Below are 27,500 nucleotides of genomic sequence, written 5' to 3' on the forward strand. Positions count from 1 at the left end.
TATTATTATTACTATTATTATTACTATTATTATTACTATTATTATTATTATTATTATTATTATTATTATTATTATTATTATTATTATTATTATTATTATTATTACTATTATTATTATCATTATTACTATTATTATTATTATCATTATTCTTATCATCATTATTATTATATATATACGAGCGTGGGAGTTGTATGTTTAGGATAGGGAGAAAGAGAGAAGAGAGACCGGAGGTGAGTGGGAGAATGTGGGGGAGGAGATAGAATGTGCGTTTATATATGTATATATTATATAATATTTCAAGAAAAGTATGATCAACTTCTACAATAATATTGTTTGGATTTGGAGCATTCGCTCTCACCAGGAAGTGAAAGTAGATTGTTGTGTTTATTTCGGTTAGCATCGTAGGTTTTTGTATTCGCAGTTATGGTGGTTCGTAATAACATAAAAGGTATTTGTTTCCATAAATATCTCCTTTTATCATAAACTTGAGCACTATTATTTCATAGTTTTTGTTTATATATATATATATATATATATATATATATATATATATATATATATATATATATATATATATATATATAGAGAGAGAGAGAGAGAGAGAGAGAGAGGGAGGGAGAGATAGACCTATTCAAATTTCAAGGCAAAAGGAAAAGCTTGTCGATTCTGTAAGAAGAGATCAGAATCTTGAGTTCAAAGTAAAAGTCTCCAGGCGCTGAAGTTCTCGTTTGATCTCAAAACTGGAGCTGGTTTTGTCATCTTATATTTACGTGTCGTCATTAAGGGAGTCGTATTCACTACGTTCTAACACATTAGGGACGGGTCGAATTCATGGCACATTTGGTCCAATTTCATTCTATTTGGCGTTTTAACGTTGCATCTTTTCGCTTCCTTTATGTAGTACAATATCGCACGCACGCGCGCGCGCACACACACAAACACACACACACAAAAGAAACACGCATACAAAGATACACATTATTCATCATCATGATCATCATGATCATCATGATCATCATCATCATCATTATTATTATTATTATTATTATTATTATTATTATTATTATTATTATCATTATTATCATTATTATTATTATTATTATTATTATTATTATTATTATTATTATTATTATTATTATTATTATTATTTTATTATTATTTTATGTTGTTGTTATTATTATTATTTTATGTTGTTGTTGTTGTTGTTTTATTATATTATTATTTTATTATTATTATTATTATTATTATTTTATTATTATTATTATTAAGCGGAGGCAGGGGGTGATAATGAGCGCTTCGTTTTATTTCGATTTGCATGTGTGATTTAAAAAATAAATATTCTACTCTATTATTCTTCAGGCGTTTTCGTTTTAACCTTTCCATTGTTACACTTTCTTGCTTTTCTGTCTCTTGAAATAATAAATATAACCATTTACACATCTGAGGACGACTGGTGTGTCGTGTCGTGGTGCTGATCAACACACTTGACTCACGACAACAACGCTGTCTTTATTTTCTTTCCCATCATCCTTCCTCGCGTATGGAATCATGTTTCATTCCATTTCATACAGGACACGCCATCGGTTTGGCACCACTGCAGTAGAAAAAGAAAACGGGGGAAACCCCCCCCCCCCCCCCCCCCCCCAAAAAAAAATCCACAAAACCCAAAACAAACAAAAACACGCTTCACACCATTCAACGTGTTGTCGTTTACAACATACACCCTTGTACAAGGAAATGTAACATGCAGTCTTAATTAAAATATTATTATTAATTTTCTATTTTTTTTTTTTTTTTTTTTTTTGATATCGTATTGAGTTACATTGAGTGTGTGTGTGTTTGTGTGTGGATGTGAGTGTGTGTGAATGTATGTGTGTGTGTGTGTGTGAATATGTGTGTGAATGTATGTGTGTGTGTATGTGTGTATGTATGTTTTTGTGTGTATGAGTGTGTTTGTATATATGTATGTGTATATGTATGTGTGTCTATGTTTGTGTGTGTGTATGAGTGTGTTTGTATGTTTGTATATTTGTATGTATATGTATATGTGTGCGTGTCTGTGTTTGTATGTGAGTGTGTGTATATATATATATATCATTATGTAATATATATATATATATATATATATATATATATATATATATATATATATATATATATATATGTCAACATTTCATCGTTTCCAATGGTGAAAAATAAAAGATGGGCGTGGCGTGACAGTTCGATGAGTATGTTTCGTAGACTTTCCAAAATCTTGCATTTATCAGTTCGCAAATGTTGATAACCATACGAAGGCCACCAGGGGGTCCGGTCCCGTTAGCTCAGTTGGTAGAGCATTGTTTTGTTTTGTTTTTGTTTTTAAGCGTTTTACGGCGCTTGCAACACATTTAGGTTATATCAGCGCCAGTAAAAAGGAAGAAAATGGGATAGTAAAAAGTTCTAGAATTACAATTAAAGCACCCAAGAAAAGGTAAGACAAAGTGGAACTGGGAACAAAAAGGGATCAGATGTAGATTCCAAGAGCATACCACCAATGTACTTAGTTTGAGATCACCTATAAGTCTCATCCAGACACAAACACAAAATCCAACAAAAAGGAATACACTCAAACGCGTACAATTATACATTCAAAATAAATATAATAATACATAACAGAGAGATGATTTACAAGGAAAAAAACATCATCTCCCTAAACAATAACTATGCATTTGACTGTTTCCCTCCCAGCTAGGACTCCGGCCAGAGCCAGGACAAAACCAAGTAATCTCATTCCAAGACAAAGACAGAAAGCATGTTGGAAAACAGATATAAGGGGATAGAAGACACAGTATGTACCTCCCTGCCCGTGGTAGAGCATTTGCTTCACAAGCAAAATGGACCGAGATCGGCTTTAGGCACAGCCTCATATTATAATAATAAAAAATTGCATTTATATAGCGCTTTACCCCGTTGTCACAGGCTCTAAGCGCTTTACAGTGATATAAAACAAACCATATTGCAGTAAGACAAGTTTGATGGAAAAGTTATACGAATCCAATTTAACAACAAAATATGAAAATAGTATTGCAACATTATGACGTAAAAAGATAAATCTTTAAGCGAAATTTGAAAGTTGTCAACGAATCCGAGCATCTCACGTGTGATGAGAGTTCCAAAAATCGGGGGCCGAAAATTGAAAAGATTGTTCACCTATTTTACGCAATGGCTTAGGCTTGACAAGGATTGATTGGTCATTGCTTATTATGTATTTTAAACTGATACAATGTATTACCAACAAGTCTGCTGGGAGATTTCGAGTGTAACTCGCCCCCGACTGTTTTTGTTTTTGTTGCCTCCATTACATAATGATTGCCATAGAACCCCTCTTACTATTGACCCCAGGGCCATCCATCCTGCTTTCAATACTGACATCGTATTATGGTAAAAGGGTGTAAACGACAACGTATACCCAAAAATGAGCTATTTACAGTATGGGAATCCTGATTTATGGCGTGCAATACTACCTTGGTCATGCATAGTAATGTGCAATATAAAATCATCAGAAATACAACATTTTGAAACATAAAACAAATCCTTTAAAAAATGTCAAACATATTTCCGACCATCATAGCGGCTATGTGGTCTTGTGGTATGACACTCGCTTTCGGATCGGAAAGTCCTGGGTTCGAGCCTCGCTCGCTCGGCGCATAGTTGAGTCCTTGGAAAATGCTCTTTACTCACATTCTCTCACCGTACTCAGGTGTAAAATGAGTACCTGGTCGTTAACAGCGTTGTCTCTGTCCGAAAAAAAGGTACTATCAATCGCCGAACAGGCGTCATGTCACGTCCTACATGTTAAGTGTTGCTGTTGACCAGGACCCTTTGTATAGCGCTTTGAGCACGTTTAGTGGATATTGCCCTAAACAAAGGCTCAATTTTTAAAAACTCACACCATGGCAGATACGTTCTTTTATCACTAGGCGGCAGAATATGATTTCTATACATAACATTAACATATCAATATCCGCTATCGTGGTGTGTTTTATACAAAAACAAGAGTAAGTACCGATATTGACACAAGAACTCTTACGACTTCATGAATAGAGAAGATGATTGAATATTCATGGATTTCTCACTTGCATCTGCGGGATTATAGCCAACTTGAGAGCATGCCTGTTACCCGAAATAACCAGCCCCATAGATCCGGAACATTATTCGCAAGTTCAACCAAAAAAAAACAAAAAAAAAAAACAAACAAAATAAAAAAAAAAAATTAAGCATCAATTTAATCATGTATGACAAGAACTCATTTTTTAAATTAAAATTGACCTTCTAACTAAACTTGGTATTATCTCAGTCACAAACCTTTTCACCATCCGACTGATTATGTCATTCACTGTAAATTTTGATTATTAAAAAAAAGAGAGAGAAAAAGTAGTCCTTCAGAGCCATTGGCCCATGGAGCCGGAGTAAATCCCGGTTCCTATAGCGTGAAACGGACAATTGCTTACTACCCTTTGGATAGGACGTTAGTCTATCGCAAAGTACTTTCCGCCAAATCTAACAGACCCAGCTACCCAATCACTGCTGGGTGGACAGGGGGTTCAGAAAAATGATAAAAATCTCGACAGCAACCGGGATCGATCAAGGTCCCTTTTGATTGTGAAGCGAGTGCTTTACCAACTGAGCTATCGGGACCCCGTAATTTCAACAAAGGCTCTTGAAATATCAAAGTGAAAAACCAGATAGAGAGCAGGCACCGATGTAAGGCAAAGATAGAGATCTGAACAAGTGTGTGTGTGTGTGTGTGTGTGTGTGTGTGTGTGTGTGTGTGTGTGTGAAAGTTACCAGTCAAAGCAAGAAAGATCAAAACAAGAAACTGAGGTCGACTGATTTCTTTGGGATCGTACTTTTGTTTTTGTCTTGTTCCTTGTATTTTTCTCTCACGCTTTGTCTGTCACCTTTCACACACACACACACACACACACACACACACACACACACACACACACACACACACACACACACAAACTTGTTCAGATCTTTATCTCTTGAAATGTATTATCATGTATGCATTCGCGGAGAACCCGCACAATTTGCGTCTAAATGGGGGCAGCGTGGCTCAGCGGTACGGTCTTTGCTTCCAACCCGAAAGGTACCGAGTTCAATCATGACCCGCCGCTGCGTTGTGTGCTCTTGAGCAAGTCACCTCGCCCTAGCTCACTTTGCGGCGATGCTCCGCGGCTGACGCCTGGGTTATTCCAGTCTTCCCTTGGAATAGACCCTAAAGACAAATTTCCCCTTGGGAATAAATAGAGGGAATTTTATTAAATAAATAAGGGTTGAAACGCACATAAACTTATTTAGTCTAATAATAAATAGAAAGCAGAAGTCGCAACGTCACACACGCATCTTCATATTTTCCGGTTCAAAACTTAATGGAATTGTGTGTGTGTGTGTGTGTGTGTGTGTGTGTTTTGTATTTTTAAGGGTTTTAAACTGCGCTTGAAACACATATAGGTCATATCAGCGCCAGTAAATAGGAGGAAAATGGGATAGTTAAAAAGTTATAGAATTACAATTAAAGCACCCAAGAAAAGGGAAGACAAAGGGGAATTAGTTCAAATAGGGAACAGGCGTAGATTCCAAGAGCATACCACCATCAGTGTACTTAGTTTGAGATCCCCTAAATATCTCATCCTGACACAAGCACAGGTTCCCACTAAGGAACACACTCAAATGTTTACAAATCATATATATATCTCGAATAAAATAATACAGTACCTTCATAACAGAGAGATGATTTACAAACAAAAATATCATCTCCCAAAACTTTAAAAAATACATTTGACTGTTTCCCTCCCAGCATGGGTATCCAGGCCAGGGCCAGGAGAAAATTAAGTAATCTCATTCCAAGACAAACATGAGTTTTTAAAATGAGCTTTTATATAGCGCAATATCCACTGAATGTGCTCAAAGCCCTTTACACGGGGCCCCTGACCAACAGCAACATGTAACATGTATAATGAGACATGACGCCTATGGCGATATTACATTTTTTTTTCTGACGGAGACAACGATGTTAAAGGTCAGGCAATCATTTTACACCTGAGTACAGTGAGAGTATGTCAGTAAAGAGACTTTTCCAAGGACTCAACTATGCGCCGAGCGAGGCTTGAACCCAGGGCCTTCCGATCCGTAAGCGAGTGTCATAGCACAAGACCACATAGCCGCACGCAAAAAGACAGACAGCATGTCGGAAAACAGATAATATAGATAGTATGCGCTTGGCTAAGAAGCTCATAACATTGCCATCCGGAAGTATAACGGACCAACACACAAAACTGTGTGTATCCATGAACGTTTATAGTCAGGTTAATACAGTTCAGTGAGCATTACTCATAAACGCGGATGGCAAAAAAGAATAACAAAGACCTGAGTGACGTCAACTTCGAACTATCTATAGTGGGATACAAGACCCAGAAATTGTCTCCCTGCCCACTATGGTTTGAAGTGTATAGCCAATCCTCCGAAGACTACATAAACAATAAAAAAGTTTCACGTTGAATCGTAAAGCGACATTGACTATTTTAGTAGCAAGATGAATAGGCAGATTCTTATGGTTACGGGGCGAGGATGGATGGCTGGTCTTTATTGACGACCAGAATCTATTTAGTTTAGGCTAGAAAATAAGTAACAAAAACTAGAGGTGCTTAAATGAGCCAATAAGATGAAGAGAAAGATAAAGTCAGTAAATGTGACTCATATATAAAGGAACAACACAAATGAAACGACGTTTCGGCCTTTGGCCTTCTTCAAGTAAACACGAAATATGTTATATGTATTTTTTTTTTAAATTGAGCTTTTATATAGAGCAATATCCAATAAGCGTGTTCAAAGCGTTTTACAAGGGGCCCCCAACCAACAGCAACACGTAGAACGGGACATGACGCCTGTTAGGCGATATTGCAATTTATTTTGTATTAGATATAATTTAGAAAATAAGATACCATCACTCTGGAACCAGAAGATAAGTTACACAAGGTGTGTACCCATTCATCCAGGGGACTGGTTTCACACTTCCGAGGAGATTGGAACCAGTCTTTTGACATGACACTTTTGTTTACTTTTATTATACATTCTATCGTGGAAATCAAGTTAGATCAACTATTTTGAGACTTCAATGAATGGTCAAAATCGGTCTCGATAGCTCAGTTGGTAGAGCACTCGCTTCGCAAGCCAAGGGGACCGAGATCGATCCAGAGTGCAGTCGAGATTTTTTTTCTCTTCTGAACCCTCCTGTCCACCCAGCTTTGTTTGGGTAGCTGTGTCTGTTAGATCTGGCGGGAAGTATTATGCGATAGACTACCGTCCTATCAAAAGGGTAGAAATCAATTGCTATTGTCCGTTTCACGCTATAGAAACTGGGATAAATTCCGGCTCCATGGGCCTGGTGGCTCTCAAGGACTATTTTCTTTTCTTTTTTTTTAAATCAAGGCTTGAGGTGCGCTCAAAAATAGGCCAGTTTTCATTGAGAGAGAGAGAGAGAGAGAGAGAGAGAGAGAGAGAGAGAGAGAGAGAGAGAGAGAGAGAGAGGACTTACAAGGCAAAATTCTTCTTCTTCTCCTCCTCCTCCTCATCTTCCTCCTCCTCCTACCCTTCAAATGAACCCAATGACCCCGCTAGACCGCGTATAGAATTACTGCCGATGGTCTTATCGATGAGGTGAATCTAATTTTATAAAAAAGTTAATGATGGGATTTTCCTGATGGTTACCCGTGTTTCCACCCAAACGTTAACGGGGTCAACAGAGTTCACAAGTCACTTTACGGCTAGTTACCACTAATCATACCCGCCATATCCTTCGTTTTAACAAAAACAGGATTCCAATCCAATCCAACCCACTACAATCCAACCCAATCCATTCCAATCCAATCCAATCCAACCCAATACATTCCAATCCAATCCAACCCACTACAATCCAATTCAATCCAATCCAACCCACTACAATCTAACCCAATCCATTCCAATCCAATCCAATCAAAATCCAATCCAACCCACTACAATCCAACCCAATCCATTCCAATCCAATCCAATCCAATCCAACCCACTACAATCCAACCCACTACAATCCAACCCACTACAATATAACCCACTACAATATAACCCAAGCCAATCCAACCCACTACAATCTAATCAAATCCAATCCACTACAATCCAACCCACTACAATATAACCCAATCCAATCCAACCCACTACAATCTAACCCAAGCCAATCCAACCCACTACAATCTAACCTAATCCAATCCAACCCACTACAATCTAACTCAAGCCAATCCAACCCACTACAATCTAATCCAATCCAATCCACTACAATATAACCCAATCCAACCCACTACAATCTAACCCAAGCCAATCCAACCCACTACAATCCAACCCACTACAATCCAACCCACTACAATCCAAGCCAACCCAATCCAACCCACTACAATCTAACCCAGTACAATCCAACCCACTACAATCCAATCCAATCCAAGCCAACCCAATCCAACCCACTACAATCTAACCCAAGCCAATCCAACCCAAGCCAATCCAACCCAAACCAATCCAAGCCAACCCAATCCAATCCAATCCAACCCACTACAATCTAACCCAAGCCAATCCAACCCAGTACAATCCAACCGAATCCAAGCCAACCCAATCCAATCCAATCCAACCCACTACAATCTAACCCAAGCCAATCCAACCCATTACAATCCAACACACTACAATCCAACCCAATCCAAGCCAACCCATTCCAATCCAATCCAACCCACTACAATCTAACCCAAGCCAATCCAACCCAGTACAATCCAACCCACTACAATCTAACCCAAGCCAATCCAACCCAATACAATCCAACCTAATCCAATCCAACCCAACCCAATCCAACCCAGTCCAATCCAAAATAGTTGCAGCTTCGTGTGATGAGATCTCGGTGTGTTGGGGTGGCATTGACGTAATCTATCTATTGGTTTTTAACTGGTCGAGATAACTATGGAATATTGTCAGGTTATAGTTTGGTTGCTCTAACATTTTCAGGGATGCTGTTCCATGCGTGAATGGTCCTGGGGAAGAACGACTGTTTGTGCGCATTGATTATGGAATATGGCAGTGCATATGTATTTTATTTTCTTCCGTGTTAATAGCAGACCTACCTACCACAACGAAAAATCGTAAAAATACGATTTTTTGGCTTCAATACAGAAATAAATGGACATTTTTGATTCAATACAATGTTTTAAAAAGAAGACTTTGGTGCCACCAAGAATCTATTCAGTGTTTTGAAGGCATATTTAATACTGCTAATGGTAAAATATTAATTAGTAAAGTTAATTACAGTAACTTCTATATCTTCCCTCTGAAAACTACGAATTTTCAACATTTCATTTAGGCAGATATATATAATAATTATAATAATAATAATAATAATAATAATAATAATAATAATAATAATAATAATAATAATAATAATAATAATAATAATAATAATAATAATAATAATAATAATAATAATAATAATAATAATAATAGGAATGGTGGTGGTCCTCTCTGTCGGCCCTCGTACAACTCATTGAGCTTTTGCGTCTTTCTCCGTTCAATAAATGCGATCTAGACGTCTAGTTTAAATTCTCCATCATGTCTTTTACATTGTGTTGTCGGTTGTAGTCATTACAGCCAAATCGACACTGGGTGACTGCGAATCGGCTTCGGTCGAGGAGCTGCCTCGCGGCCAGTGCGCTTCATCGGTGGGGTCTTTCTGACTGTCCAACATGTACCCGCTGTGGGCAAGAACCTGAGACGGCAGAGCATCTAGTCGAACGGTGTGTTGTGACGATGCTACCCAGCGGGTTTGCGACGGTGCACGAATGCGGACCAGACTTTGTTGATTGGGTCGATCGTCATAACATAGTAGTGTGAAAACCATAAGAGGCTGCTGCTGCCAAATCGACAGGCCCTTTTTTGAATCATTTCTATCTTATTGATCGATGTTGATGTAATCGAGTCCCATATGCTGCTGCTGATTTCCAAAACAGGTTTACAAATACTTTGTAGCACTTTTCTTTCACTCTTGTGGGCCATGACGACGGGTTCCGATGTAGAAAGCTAAGATTTTACTATAATAATTATCTATCTATCTATCTATCTATCTATCTATCTATCTATCTATCTGACTGTCTATCTGCCTGCCTGTCTGCCTGCCTGTCTGCCTACCTACCTACTTATCTGTCTATATATATATATATATATATATATATATATATATATATATATATATATATATATATATATATAGAGAGAGAGAGAGAGAGAGAGAGAGAGAGAGAGAGAGAGAGAGAGAGAAAGCCAATCTCTTCAAAAAGCTGCTCGTACGATGGCATTTAATCACCGCAGAATCCACTTAAAATTACCTGCAAATGTTGCAAAACATCGTAATTTGTCACCTGGGGTGGATTATAATTTAATTCCATCTTAATCACACCCGCTCCGATCGCGCGCGCGCACACACACACACACACATACACGCGCGCGCACTTTCTTTCATCCCCTTCCCCTATCCTATATAAAAATTACCATAACATAACACAAACAAAATCTAACGTACGGAATGAAGACATACACACACACAAAAAAAAAAAAAAAAATTTAAAAGACAGAAAAGGCAATAAAAAAAAAGACAGAAAGAAAAAAAGACACAAAAGAAAGACAAAAAAGAAAACAACAACAAAAAACCCAGAAAGGTGAAAAAAAGAAAGAAAGAAAGACATGAAAAAAAAGAAAGAAAGAAAGAAAGACAGAAAAAAAAGAAAGAAAGACAAAAAGTAAAAATAAATAAATAAATAAATAAATAAATAAATAAATAAATAAATAAATAAATAAAGTAAGAAAGAAAGAAAGAAAGAAAAAGATAGAAGGAAACAACGACAGACAGAAAGAAAGAAAGAGAGTAAAAAAGACAGAAAGGCGGAAAGTACGTCAGAAAGATAGAAAGGCGGAAAGAAAGAAAGACAGGGAAAATATAGAAAAAGGAAGAAATAAAAATAAGATATAGATCAGAAAGACAGAAAGAAAGAAAAAAATGAAAGAAAGAGATAATCCGTGTACGAATGAGTAATATTTGTATGTGCACCAAGCGTGATTATTGATCACAATCATAGCCAGAGGCGGGTAAGCAAATTGTAGGCCGAAATGCCAACAAATAGCTTTTCAAAGTTTTAAATACATTTTTGGATGGGTTATCTAAGGACTCATGAACATCATCGGAAAAAGTTTATCAAAATCGAGAGCATTATAGCAAAAGTTTAGACATTTCAACCCAAACGTGAAGTCTGTCCTACTGTATGGATGTGAATCTTGGAAGGAGAGAGATAGATAGATAGATAGATAGAGAGAGAGAGAGAGAGAGAGAGAGAGAGAGAGAGAGAGAGAGAGAGAGAGAGAGCGAGCGAGCAGAGAGAGAGAGAGAGAGAGAGAGAGAGAGAGAGAGAGAGAGAGAGAGAGAGAGAGAGAGAGCGAGCCAGAGAGAGAGAGAGAGCGAGCGAGCGAGCCAGAGAGAGAGAGAGAGAGAGAGAGAGAGAGAGAGAGAGAGAGAGAGACCACCACCTTACATTATCTAATACCAGATAAAAGCAGGTCACGTCAGGGACAAGCGAGAAAATATTTTCTGACGAAACTACACAGAACGTCTTTGTGGCAGGGAGAGTGTATCTGTGTGTTATTTTTTTGTGTGTGATGCATGCAAGTTAAGTATTGTGTTGTTTACGCAACCATCTGTTGTTGTTTTGTTATAGGACAAAGCCAAAGAAGTTGCTCGCGCTTCATTTGAAATCACTGTCGATTCACAGCTCGCGTTGCGTCATACAACTTGGCGGGTGATGGAGGCTTGGACTTGGATGCCACTTTGGCTTTTATAATGCCATACTCATTTTCGCCGTGGAAAACAATAAAAAAATAAAATGTGATTTAATTTTAGTAAAAGTTATCGAGAACTCAGGTACAATTTAAAAAAAAATGTTGACAATTTAGTTGTTAGTATGCGTTTGTGTGTGTGTGTGTGTGTGTGTGTGGGGGGGGGGGGTGTTCAAATATGTGCGATATTTATTTTTACCTTTATCATTCTCTTTCAGTGAGAAGGGGAGAAATGGGATAAAGGTTAATTTTTTTTGAGACAGCACCATAGGTTTTATTACTTATTTTAAAGTAAAACTCTTACTATAATTGCATTGAATCTGTAGAAAGTAAACAAAAAAAAAAAAGTTTTGAAAGGATCTTTGACTTGTTTGGCAATTTTATGTAAAAACTATCCGGCCGGTCTAAATCGGAGCAACTGGCAACATGTGGCTGACCGATAAATCCACGCACACATTTAGCAAACCCCAACTACAAAAAAACATCGTAAAATTAAGAAATTTCGACTCTACTAATTTCAAAGTTCATTCATCGATAAAGAAGCGGCTCACATTCTCTCATCGTACTCAGGTGTAAAATGAGTACCTAATAGCGTTGTCTTTGTCCGAAAAAAATGTAATTCCGCCTCACAGGCGTCATCATCTTTCGTTCTACATGTTGCTGTTTGGTCTGGGACCCCTGTAAAGCGCTTTCGGCACGTTAGTGGATATTGCGCTATATAAAAGCTCAAGTTGAAAAAAATAAATCTATAAGTCTTGTTGAAAATGAAAGCTTACGCAGGAGTAACACATACTTTTAAGGACTTTGAAGAGTTATTTAATCCTTGTTAGGGTAAATAGGATTAATAGTCTGATGTCACGTCCGCCCAGCAATGAGCAGCTTGGCCCTAAACAAAGAAATTCGGCACTTTTTATTCTTCATGCTGGCTAGAACTTTTTCACATGTCGTATAATCGAAATGTATAAAAGTGTAGCAGCAGTAGCATCAGAAGTATTGGTGGTGGTGGTAGTAGTAGTAGTAGTAGTAGTAGTAGTAGTAGTAGTAGTAGTAGTGGTAGTAGTAGTAGTAGTAGTAGTAGTAGTAGTAGTAGTAGTAGTAGTAGTAGTAGTAGTAGCAGTAGTAGTAGTAGTAGTAATAGTAGTAGTAATAGTAGTAGTAATAGTAGTAGTAGTAATAGTAGTAGTAGTAGTAGTAGTAGTAGTAGTAGTCGTCGTCGTCGTCGTCGTCGTCGTCGTCGTCGTCGTAGTAGTAGTAGTAGTAGTAGTAGTAGTAGTAGTAGTAGTAGTAGTAGTAGTAGTAGTAGTAGTAGTAGTAGTAGTAGAATCCGAACCACAAACACTACCACCACATCATCATCCCCACAACCACAACAAAATATAACATGGCGTCACACTGTCATATAAGCTCAAGTCTTGCACGTTATTTTTATATCAAAAATTAAAATATGTTTTGATCATGACCTCATAATGACGTCGGTAAGACTGCAATTCAATCCGTTGTGTGTTTGTGTTAGCCATCCTACACATTTCAATCTGGACAGGCGTGCTTGTCAACAAACAACATTTTGCCCTGATGATGGGATACATGAAGCATGGAGCAACTCATTCCCCGCGAGCATTTGCTATTGTGTGTGTGTGTGTGTGTGTGTGTGTGTGTGTGTGTGTTTATCTAAGTGTCTATAGATAGTATGCAGATGACGTCACTCAGGCCTTTGTTATTGTTTTTGCCATCCGCGTTTGTGAGTTGTTCTCACTAAACTGTATTAACCAGACTATAAACGTTCATGGTTACACATAGTTTGTGTGTTGGTCCGTTATACTTCCGGATGGCAATGTTGTGAACACCTTGGCCAAGCGCATTCTATCTATTGGATAGTGTTAGTTTTGGGAGATGATATTTTTTCCCCATCAAAATCATCTCTGTGTTATGCATTTTTATTATTAAAAAAAAATAATAATGATTAGTAAACATGTATTCCTCTTGGTTGGATTCTCTGCTTGTGTCTGGATGAAACTTTAACTTGAGATTTTATATAACGTAATATCCACTAAACGTGCTCAAAGCGCTTTACAAGGGGTCCCTGACCAACAGCAACGCGTAACAATTAGAATGGGACATGACGTCTATTAAGGCAATGCAATTGTTTCCGACATAGACAACGCTGTTAACGGCCAGGTACTCACGTACTCAGGTGTAAAATGAGAGAATGTGAGTAAAGAGCTTTTTCCAAGGACCATACTATGCGCCGACTTTTAGGTGATCTTGAACGAAGTGCTACAACTGTTCCCTCTTTGAACAATTACCTTCTTTGTTATACTTTTTCTCGTGGCGGTCCCTATAGCTCAGTTGGAATAGCACTCGCTTCACACGCAAAGGGACCGAGATCGATCCCCGGTGCAGTCGACATTATTTCTGACCCCTTGTCCATTCAGCAGTGAATGGGTAGCGGAGTCTGTTAGATTTGGCGGAAAGGGCTTTGAGATAGACTAGCGTCCTATCCAAAGGATAGCAAGCAAATGCTATTGTCCGTTTAACGCTATAGAAACCGGGATAAACGGGCAGAATGGCTCTGAAGGACTCGTTTTTAATTTTATTTATTTATTTATTCTTTAAACTTTATCTCGCGCGGCGTGCTTTCAATTGCATTATATCTAGATTATTTGGTTTTTTAATTATTTATTTTTATTTTTTTTTACAATCCCATTTTCTTCCATTATAGTGGCGTTGAAATGACCGAAATCGGTCACAAGGACGTAAGACCCTGAAAATCAAACAGTGAGTGCAAACGGAATTCCATTTAAATTTTATCAATTTGTCTGCCAGTGCTAGGTCACGACAACCTTGATTAGCATTAGCAAAGAAAACAACGGTGCCTCTGTCACGTCAAGTCTGTGAATTTTCAAACGTCAGAGAAAAAGGTCTTCATTTTCATACAGGCAGACAGCACAAACAAACACACAGGCACATACATCCATCCATACTTACATAATACATAAATACACACACGGACAGGCAGTCGGGCAGGTAGATTGACAGAGAGAGACACACACACACACACACAGAGAGAGAGAGAGAGAGAGAGAGAGAGAGAGAGAGAGAGAGAGAGACAATCAGATAGAGAGACAGACAAATAGACAGACAGACGGTGACTGACTGGGAGATAGGTAAATAGGTTGTTAGATAGACGGACAGATAGGTCGTTAGATAGATGGACAGATAGGTGGATAGGTCATTAGATATATGGACAGATAGGCAGACAGGTCGTTAGATAGATGGACAGATAGGTGGATAGGTCATTAGATATATGGACAGATAGGTATATAGGTCATTAGATGGACAGATAGACAGGTCGTTAGACAGATGGACAGATAAGTAGATAGGTCAATAGATAGATGGACAGATAGGTAGACAGGTCGTTAGATAGATGGACAGATAGCTATATAGGTCAATAGATAGATGGACAGATAGGTAGATAGGTCGTTAGATAGATGGACAGACGGGTAGACAGGTCGTTAGATAGATGGACAGATAGGTAGATAGGTCGTTAGATAGATGGGCATATAGGTAACTAGGTCTTTAGATAGATGGACAGATAGGTATATAGGTCATTAGATGGACAGATAGATAGACAGGTCGTTAGATAGATGGACAGATAAGTAGATAGGTCAATAGATAGATGAACAGATAGGTAGATAGGTCAATAGATAGATGGACAGATAGGTAGACAGGTCGTCCGATAGATGGACAGACAGCTATATAGGCCGTTAGATAGACAGATAGGTCGTTAAATAGATGAACAGACAGGTAGATAGGCCGTTAGATAGACAGATAGGTCGTTAAATAGATGAACAGACAGGTAGATAGGCCGTTAGATAGACAGAAAGGTCGTTAAATAGCTGAACAGACAGGTAGATAGGCCGTTAGATAGACAGATAGGTCGTTAAATAGCTGAACAGACAGGTAGATAGGCCGTTAGACAGACAGATAGGTCGTTAAATAGATGAACAGACAGGTAGATAGGTCAATAGATAGACATGATAAATTTATTCATCTTAACAACCCCACTAGCACATTATCTCATTCGTCTGTAGTGTTTCATTCATCCTGTTTTGTTGATAAAAGGGAAACCCGAAACGTCTATTTTATCTGTTTTCGTATATTAAATTGAAGCTCACATTCAATTTCACATTGTTATTTATTACGATAACAAGAGACTATTGTTGTGTTCCAGTAAACCAGGTCCTCGCCTTCAAAGACTCCGTGACAATATTATTATATTCCCGACCAGGGTTGCCAGATATTTCGCAAAGGTATAAGCTAAAAGTCGCAAATAAAATTAAGAAAAAAGTCGAAAACTTCGATATTCCTCTCTCTCTCTCTCTCTCTCTCTCTCCCCTCTCTCTCCTCTCTCTCCCCCCCCCTCCCCCGTATGGATGAATACAACTTTATTTTATAGCTAGCTGGATATTCTTGTTCATTCTCTGGCCTTATAACATCGTCTCAGGTACATTTTGGGCTTTTTCTTGTAAATTTTTTGTTTTTGTTTTTTAAAAAAATCAAATGATTTTATTAGCAATTTTAACATTGTTCTTAACATTTAAGTTAAATCTAAGATATAGCCCAAAATTTGCAGACCGTAATAAAAATTAGCCCCAAAAGTCGAAAGTCGCAAATTTATAATTTTTTTGGCGCAAACAGGATGAAAAAGTAGCCGACTTCGCGACTTGTGGGCCAATCTGGCAACTCTGTTCCCGACAAGATCGAGCAAATGGTTTTAACCGGTCAACTGCCGTAGGTACTTTGGTGGAAAAACACGTATTTAAAAGTTTGGCCAGAAAACTCGTCCTTCAAATATCGATTGACTAAAATAACCCTCATCTTGGTAAAAACTCGCTCAAACCTGAGGCATCCGTGTAGACTTCGTGAAGTCCCAGGTTTGCGAGTTTTTTTTTGTTTTTATTTTGTTTTCTCCCAAGATGAGGGTCATTTATATCGATCGATATTTGAAGAACGAGTTTTCTAGTCAAATTTTTAAATATGTGTTTTTTCCAGAGTAGCTAGCTAGTTTTTAAAAAAAATGAAGTTAAACGAAATAAGAAAAAAAAAAAAAAAAATGGGAGAAAATGGAACCAGGTTGGCGGGATGACGTGTTAAAAAGTGGGCTAGGATTCTGTGCTGGAATGGAGGTGGGGCGTGTGGGTATGTGTGTTGGGGGGGGGGGGAGGTTCAAGGGGTGGGGAAAGAAGAAGAGGAGGCAAGAAGGAGAGAAAATGGAAGGATGGAGAGAGAGAGAGAGAGAGAGAGAGAGAAAGAGAGAGAGAGAGAGAGAGAGAGAGAGAGAGAGAGAGAGAGAGAGAGAGAGAGAGAGAGAGGGGAGGGGAGGGGGGGGGGTATAGATGGATCGATAGATAGACAGATTGATAGATAGATTGATTGAAAGGGAGGTAGATATATATTTATCTATTTAGACTGAAAGATAGATTGGTTAAATAAAGAAACAAAGAAATAGAAGGAAAATGAGAGAAAGATAGAGAGATAGAGGAAGAGAAATATATATATATATATATATATATATATATATATATATATATATATATATATATATATATATATATATATATATATATATATATATATATATTTATATATATGGACCACCATATATATATTTATCTATTTCTCTTCCTCTATTGGTTACGTCATAGGCGCTTTGGTTTGAAAACGACCCCACTCCTGTCTGTAACTGACACTTGGTCTTTCTGTGGATGCCAACGACTGTCCATCATACTCTATAGAACTGGCATGCAGACAAGTGAGTGGAGCAGGCACTAAAGTTGATAATAACAAGAAATGAAGTGAGTAGAAAAGTGCCAGAAGACAACAGAGGAGTGGTGGACAGGCAGCTCATAGGGTAGAGTCACGCTCTCCCCGGCCAGGCGGAGTTGTCGTACCATGAAGCCCCCATCGCCGCCGTGAATTTTTTATTCTCTGCTGTCTTCTGACGCTTACTTCATTTCTTGTTTATAGAACTGGTATACGTTAGTTACTTCCTGAAATCCGTTGTACCCGTGTGAAAGAGAGAGAGAGAGAGAGAGAGAGAGAGAGAGAGAGGAGAGAGAGGGGGGGGGGGAGATAGGGTGGGGGGGGGGGGGGAGATAGGGTGGTGCTGGTAGAGAGTGAGCGTGAGGGAGAGGGAGAGCAAGATGGAAGAGAGAGAGAGAGAGAGAGATATGGTTTAGTATTTAGTTTTTCTGATTCTAATATATTTCACGTAAAATCCATTAAGCTTCGGTATCTCTTTCCCCCTATGTACACATATTAGCAGATCTGATAACCGAACGCATTTGGATTCAATAGTCTGATGTCACGTCGCCCAGCAACGGGGGCCATCGTGGTTCTAAACAAAGAAAATCTGTTCTTTTTATCCTTCATGCTGGCTAGAACTTTTCATATCTCTTGTGATCAGAATTTGTAAGTCAAAACATGATCAGATTTATAATGGGTTTTTTCCCCCTCTGGATACGCTTTCATGCTCGTCGGAGAAATTTTTCATAAGGGCGTCCGCCATTATTCCGATAGTTTAGAGCCAGTTACTAAGTTACCATGCGTCATTACTTTGGAAGTGACGTTACGACTGTTGAAGCGTACTATGGGCTTGATTTAACATCGCTGGAATGGACGATAGTTAGCGTTGGCTTGAGAGTATTTCCATTACAACAAAGAGTCCATGACAATTTGGGTTATCAGACCTGTAAATAAGTACACGTTGGTTTGAGAGTACTTCTATTACAACAGTGAGCCCGCAACAGTTTGGGTCACCAGACCTGCAAATAAGTACACTTTGGTTTTACCTCCAACATAAGCTAATGGAGACGGTGGGACATATTCATGAATATTCATTGGGTCTATCAAATTTAAAATTCATTGCCGTACTTTAGAAAAACAGTATTTAAAAATTTGGCCAGAAAACTGATCCTTCAAATATTGATCGATTTATATGACCAAAAAAACAACAACAAAAAAACATTTAAAAAACCGCTCAAACCCGGGACATCGCGAAGTCTTTCTTTAAGTCCCAGGTTTGATAGTATTTGCCCGGATGAGGGTCATTGTAATCGATCAATATTTGAAGGACGAGTTTTCTGGCCACATTTTCAAATAACATTTTTTTCCGTCAGTTAACTGGTTAATAATAATAATAAATAATAATAATAAATAATAATAATAATAATAATAATAATATAATAATAATAATAATAATAATAATAATAATAATAATAATAATTATAATATAATAATAATATAATAATATAAATAATAATATAATAAACATAATAATAATAATATAACATAATATTATTTGTCCTAAAAAAAGTGGCAATTTGTCATTTGGTTACACATTTATAACAATACAATATTGACATAGACACACTCACACAGATGAACACTAGTAACATCGTAGTCATCGAGAGAAAAAAAACAACAAACAAACAAAAAACAAACAAACAAACCGGCATCAACAACAACATCATCATCATCATCATCACCATCTTCACCATCAGCACAACAACCTTCCTAATATTTTCGTTACAAGAAATGACCCTCATCTCGGCAAAAAACTCTCAAACCTGGGACTTAAGGATGACTTCGGGATGTCCCAGGTTTGAGAGTCTTTTTTTGTTGTTGTTGTTGTCAAGATGAGGGTCCTTTAAATCTATAGATATTTGAAGGAAGAGTTTTCTGGCCAAACTTTCAAATACCATTTTTTTTCCAGAGTCTGGAAGTTAACTGGTTAATCAAATGAAGAAATTAAGGAGCAGGCACCGGCGTAAGATAAAGAACTGGACAAGGAGCTCAGAAGGTCTGAGGTTCGATTCCCAGTCAAGGCCAACTGATTTTTTGGGATGGTTTTTTTTTTTCCTTGTATATTTCTTTCTTGATTTGTCTGGCACCTTTGATACACACTCGTTCAGTTCTTTTTCTAACCGGTAAACCATTTTCTCAACAATCAGTCTCTTCCGGCTTACCTTACATCCCTCGCACGAGTCGACCCCGTAGTGAAATCCAGAAGACTCATCGCCGCAGACTTTGCAGACGGGGGACTTTCCCGCCCCGGCCTTGGAGCCCATCAGAAGACCCTTCATCCTTCCGCCGAGACCCACGGCAGAGCCGATTCCTAGGCCGTGACTGTGAAGCGCCACAGTGGATGTCGGGCTACGCAGGCAAAGAGTGGCCTGCGCGATGTGCGTTCCTTTAATCCAAGAAGGGTGGGTGGAGATGATGGGGTTTTGGTCAGACGTTCAATACCTGGGTAGTAGTGTCCGAGCGAATTTGAAATAATATAACGAAAAGATACAATATTATCACACATACATGGGCATTTATTCCGAATAACAAATATTATAATATATCCACGAAATGAAACAAAATATCAAGTATAATATTGACACATTATTTTATATCCACAAACTGAAAATAAAAGGTAAATTTTTTTTAAATCATCAGATGCCACGAAATCCAATCCGAAATGAAATCTTTGAAAAACAGATATCCTTGGTGATGAATTGCATTCGATTACTACCAATATCGATATGACATCCAGTCTTAATATTCGCTAAAGTGCTCGGGTTCTGGGCTTACCACAAAAAAAAAAAAAAAAAAAAAAAAAAAAAAAAAAAAATTAAAAAAAAAATTAGTAATATTAATAATAATTTTAACAATGCAAACCGAGAAAGATTGAAGACGCATCGATCGATTTTATAATAACCCGAAATACGGCCTCGTTTTATTTTTGAGTACAAACAAGAGTGTGGTTATTTAAATAAGTACCAAGGCCTTTGATGGTGATGGTGATGACGGTGATGGTAATCGCGATCAATATTTGTGGTCGGGATTCGTTGTCCATTCGATATCATTTATAATACAACAATTTCTTCTTCTTTCAACTCAATACATTTTTAAAAAAAAGAGAACACACACAAAAAAAAAAAAAAAAAAAGGAAAAAAGAAAAAGCCCGCCAAACGTGGTCGTATCTACTTCTTATTTCAAAAGGATGGAGAGCTCCCGAATCCGATAAGATCGTTGCCCCTTGTTGCTGTTGTCCCCACGCATCATTCGTACCGAGGGTTTTGTTGGTTTTGAAACCAGATAATAATAATGTCTGACTGTTTTTGTGAAAAGAGAGATGATGTTCGGAGAGGGAGAAAAAATATAACAAAACAAAATAGACAATGAAATAAAAAAAAGCTTATAAAAACAAATTTCTCTGGCAGAAAGGTTTCTAAAACTATTGGTTATTGCTGAAACTTGATTTTGGTTGGCCAGACTGTCTGGGGCACAAGACAAATGGAAGATGTCACGTAAAACGATATTAATGATTCGTGGTGAAAATTACCAAAAAAAAAAAAAATAAATAAATAAATAAAATAAATAAATTTAAATTTATTATTTAAAAATAATTTTAAAAAATAAAATAATAATAATAATAATAATAATAATAATAATAATAATAATAATAATAATAATAATAATAATAATATAATAATAATAAGAAGAATAAGAAGAAGAAGAAGAAGAAGAAGAAGAAGAAGAAGAAGAAGAAGAAGAAGAAAAAGAAGAAGAAAAAGAAGAAGAAAAATAAAATTGAAAGCAAAAGCTGACAATTGATGGCCGATGGTGACAGTTGCCAATAATTGACGGCTGAAACTTGGCAATAATTGACAGATAAATAAATTATTGACAATTGCCCGATTGAATGTTGAAAACTGGTCGATGGGGAAAGCTGACAATAATTATCTTGATTAAAATCAGCAATAATTGACGGATGATAAAGTTGGACAACAATTTTTGACTAAAAATCTATTTTGACAATTTGGCCGACGAAAATTGACAATTGGCTCTGATCTGATCAGACTGTCGGAAATTAACAACACGACGAGATGATTGATGAATGTTGACATTTGAAGACGTTTCCGTCAAATCAAATCAAATATTAGTTAACAAACAGTCCGGCAGTTTCGTCTGGACCTAAAAAGAAATATCTCTGTCGTCTAGCTGGAATTTAGTATAATGTATTTATGTCTTTATTGTTTTGGTTTTGTTGTCATTGGCTGAAAAAAGGTTTTGAGCCCGAAACGTTCCGTGTTTGGATATTTTGCTCTTTGGTTATATTCAATTTTTAAAATTACTTTTTTAGCAGTTTGGTACCGAGGGACGATGTTTTGTACGTGTTATAATAGTAACCTCAAAAGACCACCGAAAAATAAATAAATAATAAATAAATAAACCGAACAAAAAAAAAAAAAACAACAACAAACAAACTCCAAAACAATGACAATGGGGGCGATCTATATTCATGTTTTCGTCCAAACAAGTCATCAATCACACGATTTGTTGTTGTAAACACGCTGCTTTCTTTATGAAAGTTGTAAACATACCCATGTGTCAAGCTGAACAAAATGACCAATCGTGATGTTAGATATTTCAAAAACTGTGAACACTTTTCACTACGTGGGTCACTTTGAGCACATATTCCAATGTGACCATCAACGACCTCGAGCACATGGAAATGTAAAAATAAAATATAGCGTCAAAAGAGCCGGCTACGCGTGAGGAGCACGACAAGCCTTTGAGCGAACAGAGACTCCATCATTTCCTCCTCAAACACAAGATTACGCAATCTCCTAATCTCTATCCAAATTCATTTTACAATGATGATATTCAATAATAATGAAACGCTCAAACGTTTTAACGAAGGGCAACGGACGGGACCACACCGCTGGATAAGAGGCAACTTGAGAACTCTCGAACTCGAGAAAGTAAATATTATAGACAGTATTTCTCTTGGCTTCGAAGCTTACAATAATAATTGCCATCCGGAAATATAACGGACCGACACACAAAACGTAAGTATAATCATGAACTTTTATAGTCTGGTTAATACAGTTTAGTGAAAATTACTCATAGACTATTTCAAATTGTAAGTATTCTCGTCTCTTCAAACTTGACGACAAAATCCGGGAATTTTGCATTATTAATTTATAGATTTAGACAAGTGATCGGTTTATATTATATTACATTGCGTTACGTTACATTATATTATATTTCGAAAATTAAACGAACTCACCTGTGATGTTTAATTGAAACTCTGACGAGTCCAATTCCGAATGGGGAACAAATGAAGAATCACGCCGTGACTGTCAGGCTTTAACGCGTCAGAACAGACATACGGAACAAATGGAACGGGATGGGACACATACATACAAGTATAATCTATAACACTATTATATTATAGTCTAATGAGTTTCGATGATATTTACCAATGGGTGGGCATTTGTTCCCCATTCGGAATTGGACTCGTCAGAGTTTCAATTAAACATCACAGGTGAGTTCGTTTAATTTTCGAACTCTACCTCGTACCCCAATTCCGAATTGGGTTACAAATGAAGCTTTAAAGCGTTTGTCTGTTATGACGTAAATTACGAAATCCACGTAGCACTACTCATTTGTTGTTCATCCAGTACTGCCCTATTGAAATCCTTTTTCGTTCTCTCCACTAGCTTATGATAAAATTTTTTAAACGGGTCTCTGACCTCCATCTTCCCGCTTTCAGTATTATACAAAGTGGAACTCCTTTTGTGGCCGCTTTGCTAGTAGATGCTGCCCGGGTGGAATGGGGCTTAAAAATACTGATATCAATGCCCGCTAACTCCATTGTCTTTTTTGTCCCTCTCCTCGTGGTATCTATAGAGATTTCTTTAAAAATTTAAGTAGTGTTGATGCCAACGGCGGAAAAGATTTTTACTGATTTTATTACAAAATACCAGCCATTTCCTGATGTATGTAGTATATTGTTTTCTGGTATTTCGTCGCCATGAATTGATAATGATTTCACTAATTTCTTCTGAAGTGTTTGCACTTTCGAGAATTTCCCGGACAAGCGGCAGGCTATCATTCTGCTGTTGTGTAATATGGGGTGAACCTTCTGTTTTGTTACTGGATGATGAAGAAGGTTGGCTTTCTTTGGTAATAGGGGTGGAACATCTGTTAATAAGTTTATGAGTTTTGGAAACCATGGTTGTGATTTCCAAACCGGAACAATCATGACACAATCCACTTTTTCGGTTTCTATTCTTTGTAGGATTCTGATAATTAGATTAAAAGGAGGGAAAATATAAGCATATAAATGAGACCAAGAAAATGAAAAAGCATTTATTCTCCATGCGTCTGCATCTTTTTTCTCTGAGACACACTGTTCTATTTTATGATTTATTCTACTAGCAAATACGTCAACTTGGAAGAGCCCATATTCTGTGTTAATGTCGTCAAAGACAGATTTCTCTAGAGACCACTCTGTTTCAAGCCCTTTTTCTTTACTAGCTTTGTCCGCTTCAGTATTCTCTTTTCCTGGTATGTGTACAGCTGTGACTGTCATATTTCTCTCTATACACCATAACCATAGTTCTCTGGTTATATTATTGCATTCTTCTTTCATGCTGCCTTTTTTGTTAATACATGATACAGCTGTCGTATTGTCGCAAAATAAAGTAATCTTAGAGTGGCCTTTATAATCAGAAGAAAATGCTTTCAAAGTGAGAAGAGCCGCTTTCAATTCAAGATAATTTATATGCCATCTTCTTTCTTCTTCTGACCATAAACCTCCAGTTCTATCTCCTGCAAATTCTCCACCCAATCCAGTATTACTGGCATCTGATGTTAAGATAAATCCTTCGGGTTGTGGTCCTATCTTAATAGGTTAACTGCCCACCATAGAAAGCCATCATTTTAAATCTTCTTTATAGCCTCTGTTATAACAATAATATTATCGAAATTACCCTTATTTTTTGTTAACGATTTGTTTTTATAAATCTCCAATCTTTTATAAAACATATTTCCATATTAGTTACCAGGGCAAACTGCAACCAGTGTTCTTATGATTTCCGCAACCAGTGTTCCTATGATTTCCGCTAATTTTCTGATGGTAATAAATTCTTCACGAATGTAATGATCCCAAAGATTTTTCATTTTCTTAATCTTTTCCTCTGTTGGTCTAATGGTCATTGTCTTTGAATATAAGACAAACCCTAAATATGTAATCTCTTGGGTTGGTATAAGGCGAGATTTGTTGGTATTTATTGTGAAGTCCAGTTCATCAAATAGTTTACAAACTCTGTTACAAGCTCGTAAACAATCCAAATCTGTTCTCCCCAATATGAGGGCATCGTCTATATACATAATTATGATAATGTTTTCGTCTCTCAGGCGAGCAAGTACTGGTTTTATGACTTTTGTAAAAATCCGCGGAGCATCAGTGAAACCCATTACGAATGAAGTAAATTCGAACTTTCCACTGAAAACATAAATCTGAAAAATTTTCTAGCTTTCTCATGTAGTGCAATACTGAAATAAGCATCTTTTAAGTCACAGGAACAAGCAAAGCATTGTTCCTGAAATGATATACTGCCTCTTGAAGACTGCTCATTTTAAAATGTGTATATTTAACGTATTTATTGAAATGCTTAAGGTTGAGAATAATTCTAAGGTTCCCCTTACTTTTAGTTCTAGCGAATATATTAGAATACAATTGATTCTGGTTATCCTCGTCATCCCTCTGACTGCTTGGATAATATTTTTCTCTTTCAATTCTCTAACTTCTCTTTCAATTAGTATTCTTTCCTGTTCCGAAAATGTTATGCTTTTTGGGATAAAAGTTTACACAGGGGTAAAACAAAGTTCTGGGTAAACTCCCCTAATTTGGTTTAACACCCACTGGTCTTTAGTGATTTTCTGCCATTTCTGTATATATAATCTTGTTTTCCCCTCTGTGAAATGATCTATAGTATTCTTAAATTCTAAACTTGCGCTATTGTCTTCTTTTCCCTTCATAATTTATCATTGTTGTCCTAAAGTTAAATTTGGTTCTGTGAGAAGTGTTTCCTTCCTCCCCGTCCTCTTGTTATCGGTCGCCATCCTCTCCCCCTCTGCTTTTGTGGGTTCTGGATGGTGAGGGGTAAGGCATCCTCCTTTGACCATTTTTTGATTTTCCATCACAGTGAAACGTGCCAGGTTTTGTCACGGCTTTCGAAAGCTTGTGGGTATCATTAATTGTCTTAATGCTTTCGTCTAAATTATCTCCGAAAAGGAACTCCGTTGATGTGCTTTCTTTCTGTTTGCACAATTCTCTACATTCTTCATTCAGAAAAGGCTTAAGTGCTTCTTTTCGAATTTGGCTGCAATTAGTATATACAGCTGATCCCACTCTTAACAAAACCGTGACTAATGGAGTCATTGCTTTGACCTCTATTACCCTCTTATTATCCTTTTCCTGGCTCCTTTTAACTAAGTCGCTCAGCAGTTTAGCTGTTATGGTTAAACTTTTGCTCATTAACAATTGAATGTTATTGATGGTCGTGTCCTTAGATTTTGCATAAGTAGGCAGTATACGCCATACTTGAGGGTTAATTCGAGGGACTCTGAGATTGGGGGTGTTTTTAGGGCAAAGGTGTTTATCCAACACTTTCTTGGTTTTTTCCCTGTTGACATTAGCGCACACTCCATTATTGACTATCTTTGCCACCGATTCGTGAATGTCTTCACCAAACGATTCCGGTACATTAAAAAACTGTTCCAGTTCTTTTATTTCATTATCAATTTCATCTTTGTCCTCACTTTCTTCCACCTCTTCTTCTTTCTCATCTTCGTATGTCATATCATTTTCGAGCATCTCTAGCTCGTCGAGGTCACTGGTTGCGGTCATTGTGTGCGTGCCTTCTCCCCCCTTTTCGCTCTCATTCGGCTTTCGTTTCTTTAACGACGGCTCGCTGGAGTCGTGATTAGTCATTAATAGATGCGTTAGTGACTTGAAACCTTCTACAATTAACTGTCCCAATTCCGAATTTGAGGCGTGGGGATTGCTATGGGCGTGGGTATTAGAGTGGGTTTCCTTGCTCACTAAATGTGATGGCCCCTGATTAACTGCCTCATTTCCAATTGTTTTTGTTTTAGATTCTAATTTCCTTTTATATGTTCTACTGTCTTTTTTACATTCTCAATTTTTACCCCTCTTTTTCTCTCCCGCGGGAGAAGAAATTGGGTTTTTTGTATGGTTAACACTCCCTCGGGAGATGTTATGGGAACTGTTTTAGTTTTCTCCCCCGCGGGGGTAGAAAGTTCCTTATTCAACTCTTCCACTTTATCTGGTTCCATTGTTTATTCGAAGTAATTTAAAACATTTTCTCAAAAGTTTAAATCATTAAGCACCACTTTCACAGTGTTAATAATATACTTTTGTATGAATTAACACTCCCTCGGGAGATGTTATGGGAACTGTTTTAGTTTTCTCCCCCGCGAGGGTAGAAAGTTCCATATTCAACTCTTCAACTTTATCTACTCAAAAGTTTAAATCATTAAGCACCACTTTCACAGTGTTAGTAATATACTTTTGTATGAATTAACACTCCCTCGGGAGATGTTATGGGAACTGTTTTAGTTTTCTCCCCCGTGGGGGTAGAAAGTTCCCTATTCAAATCTTCAACTTTATCTGGCTCCATTGTTTATTAGAAGTAATTTAAAC

At 37.3% G+C, this 27,500-nt stretch overlaps 1 protein-coding gene across 7 annotated transcripts in view; it reads right to left on the minus strand.

Moving 5' to 3' along the window:
• The window catches only part of LOC144975081 (uncharacterized), a 259,024-nt gene that overhangs the window by 148,792 nt on the left and 82,732 nt on the right, over window positions 1-27,500 (minus strand). For 3 of the 7 annotated variants that reach the window (XM_078918781.1, XM_078918785.1, XM_078918784.1), the window contains one exon: window positions 19,956-20,563. In XM_078918781.1, the coding sequence (XP_078774907.1) occupies window positions 19,956-20,072 (117 nt within the window). In that variant the 5' untranslated portion in view covers window positions 20,073-20,563. The remainder of the gene's footprint in view (window positions 1-19,955; window positions 20,564-27,500) is intronic. The other 4 variants (XM_078918783.1, XM_078918787.1, XM_078918782.1 and 1 more) reach the window with 2 other exon arrangements.

This window comes from Berghia stephanieae, chromosome 6 (genome assembly GCF_034508935.2).
Source record: "Berghia stephanieae isolate SIO BIC M18660-M18661 chromosome 6, UCSD_Bste_1.3, whole genome shotgun sequence".
Taxonomy (NCBI): domain Eukaryota; kingdom Metazoa; phylum Mollusca; class Gastropoda; order Nudibranchia; family Aeolidiidae; genus Berghia; species Berghia stephanieae.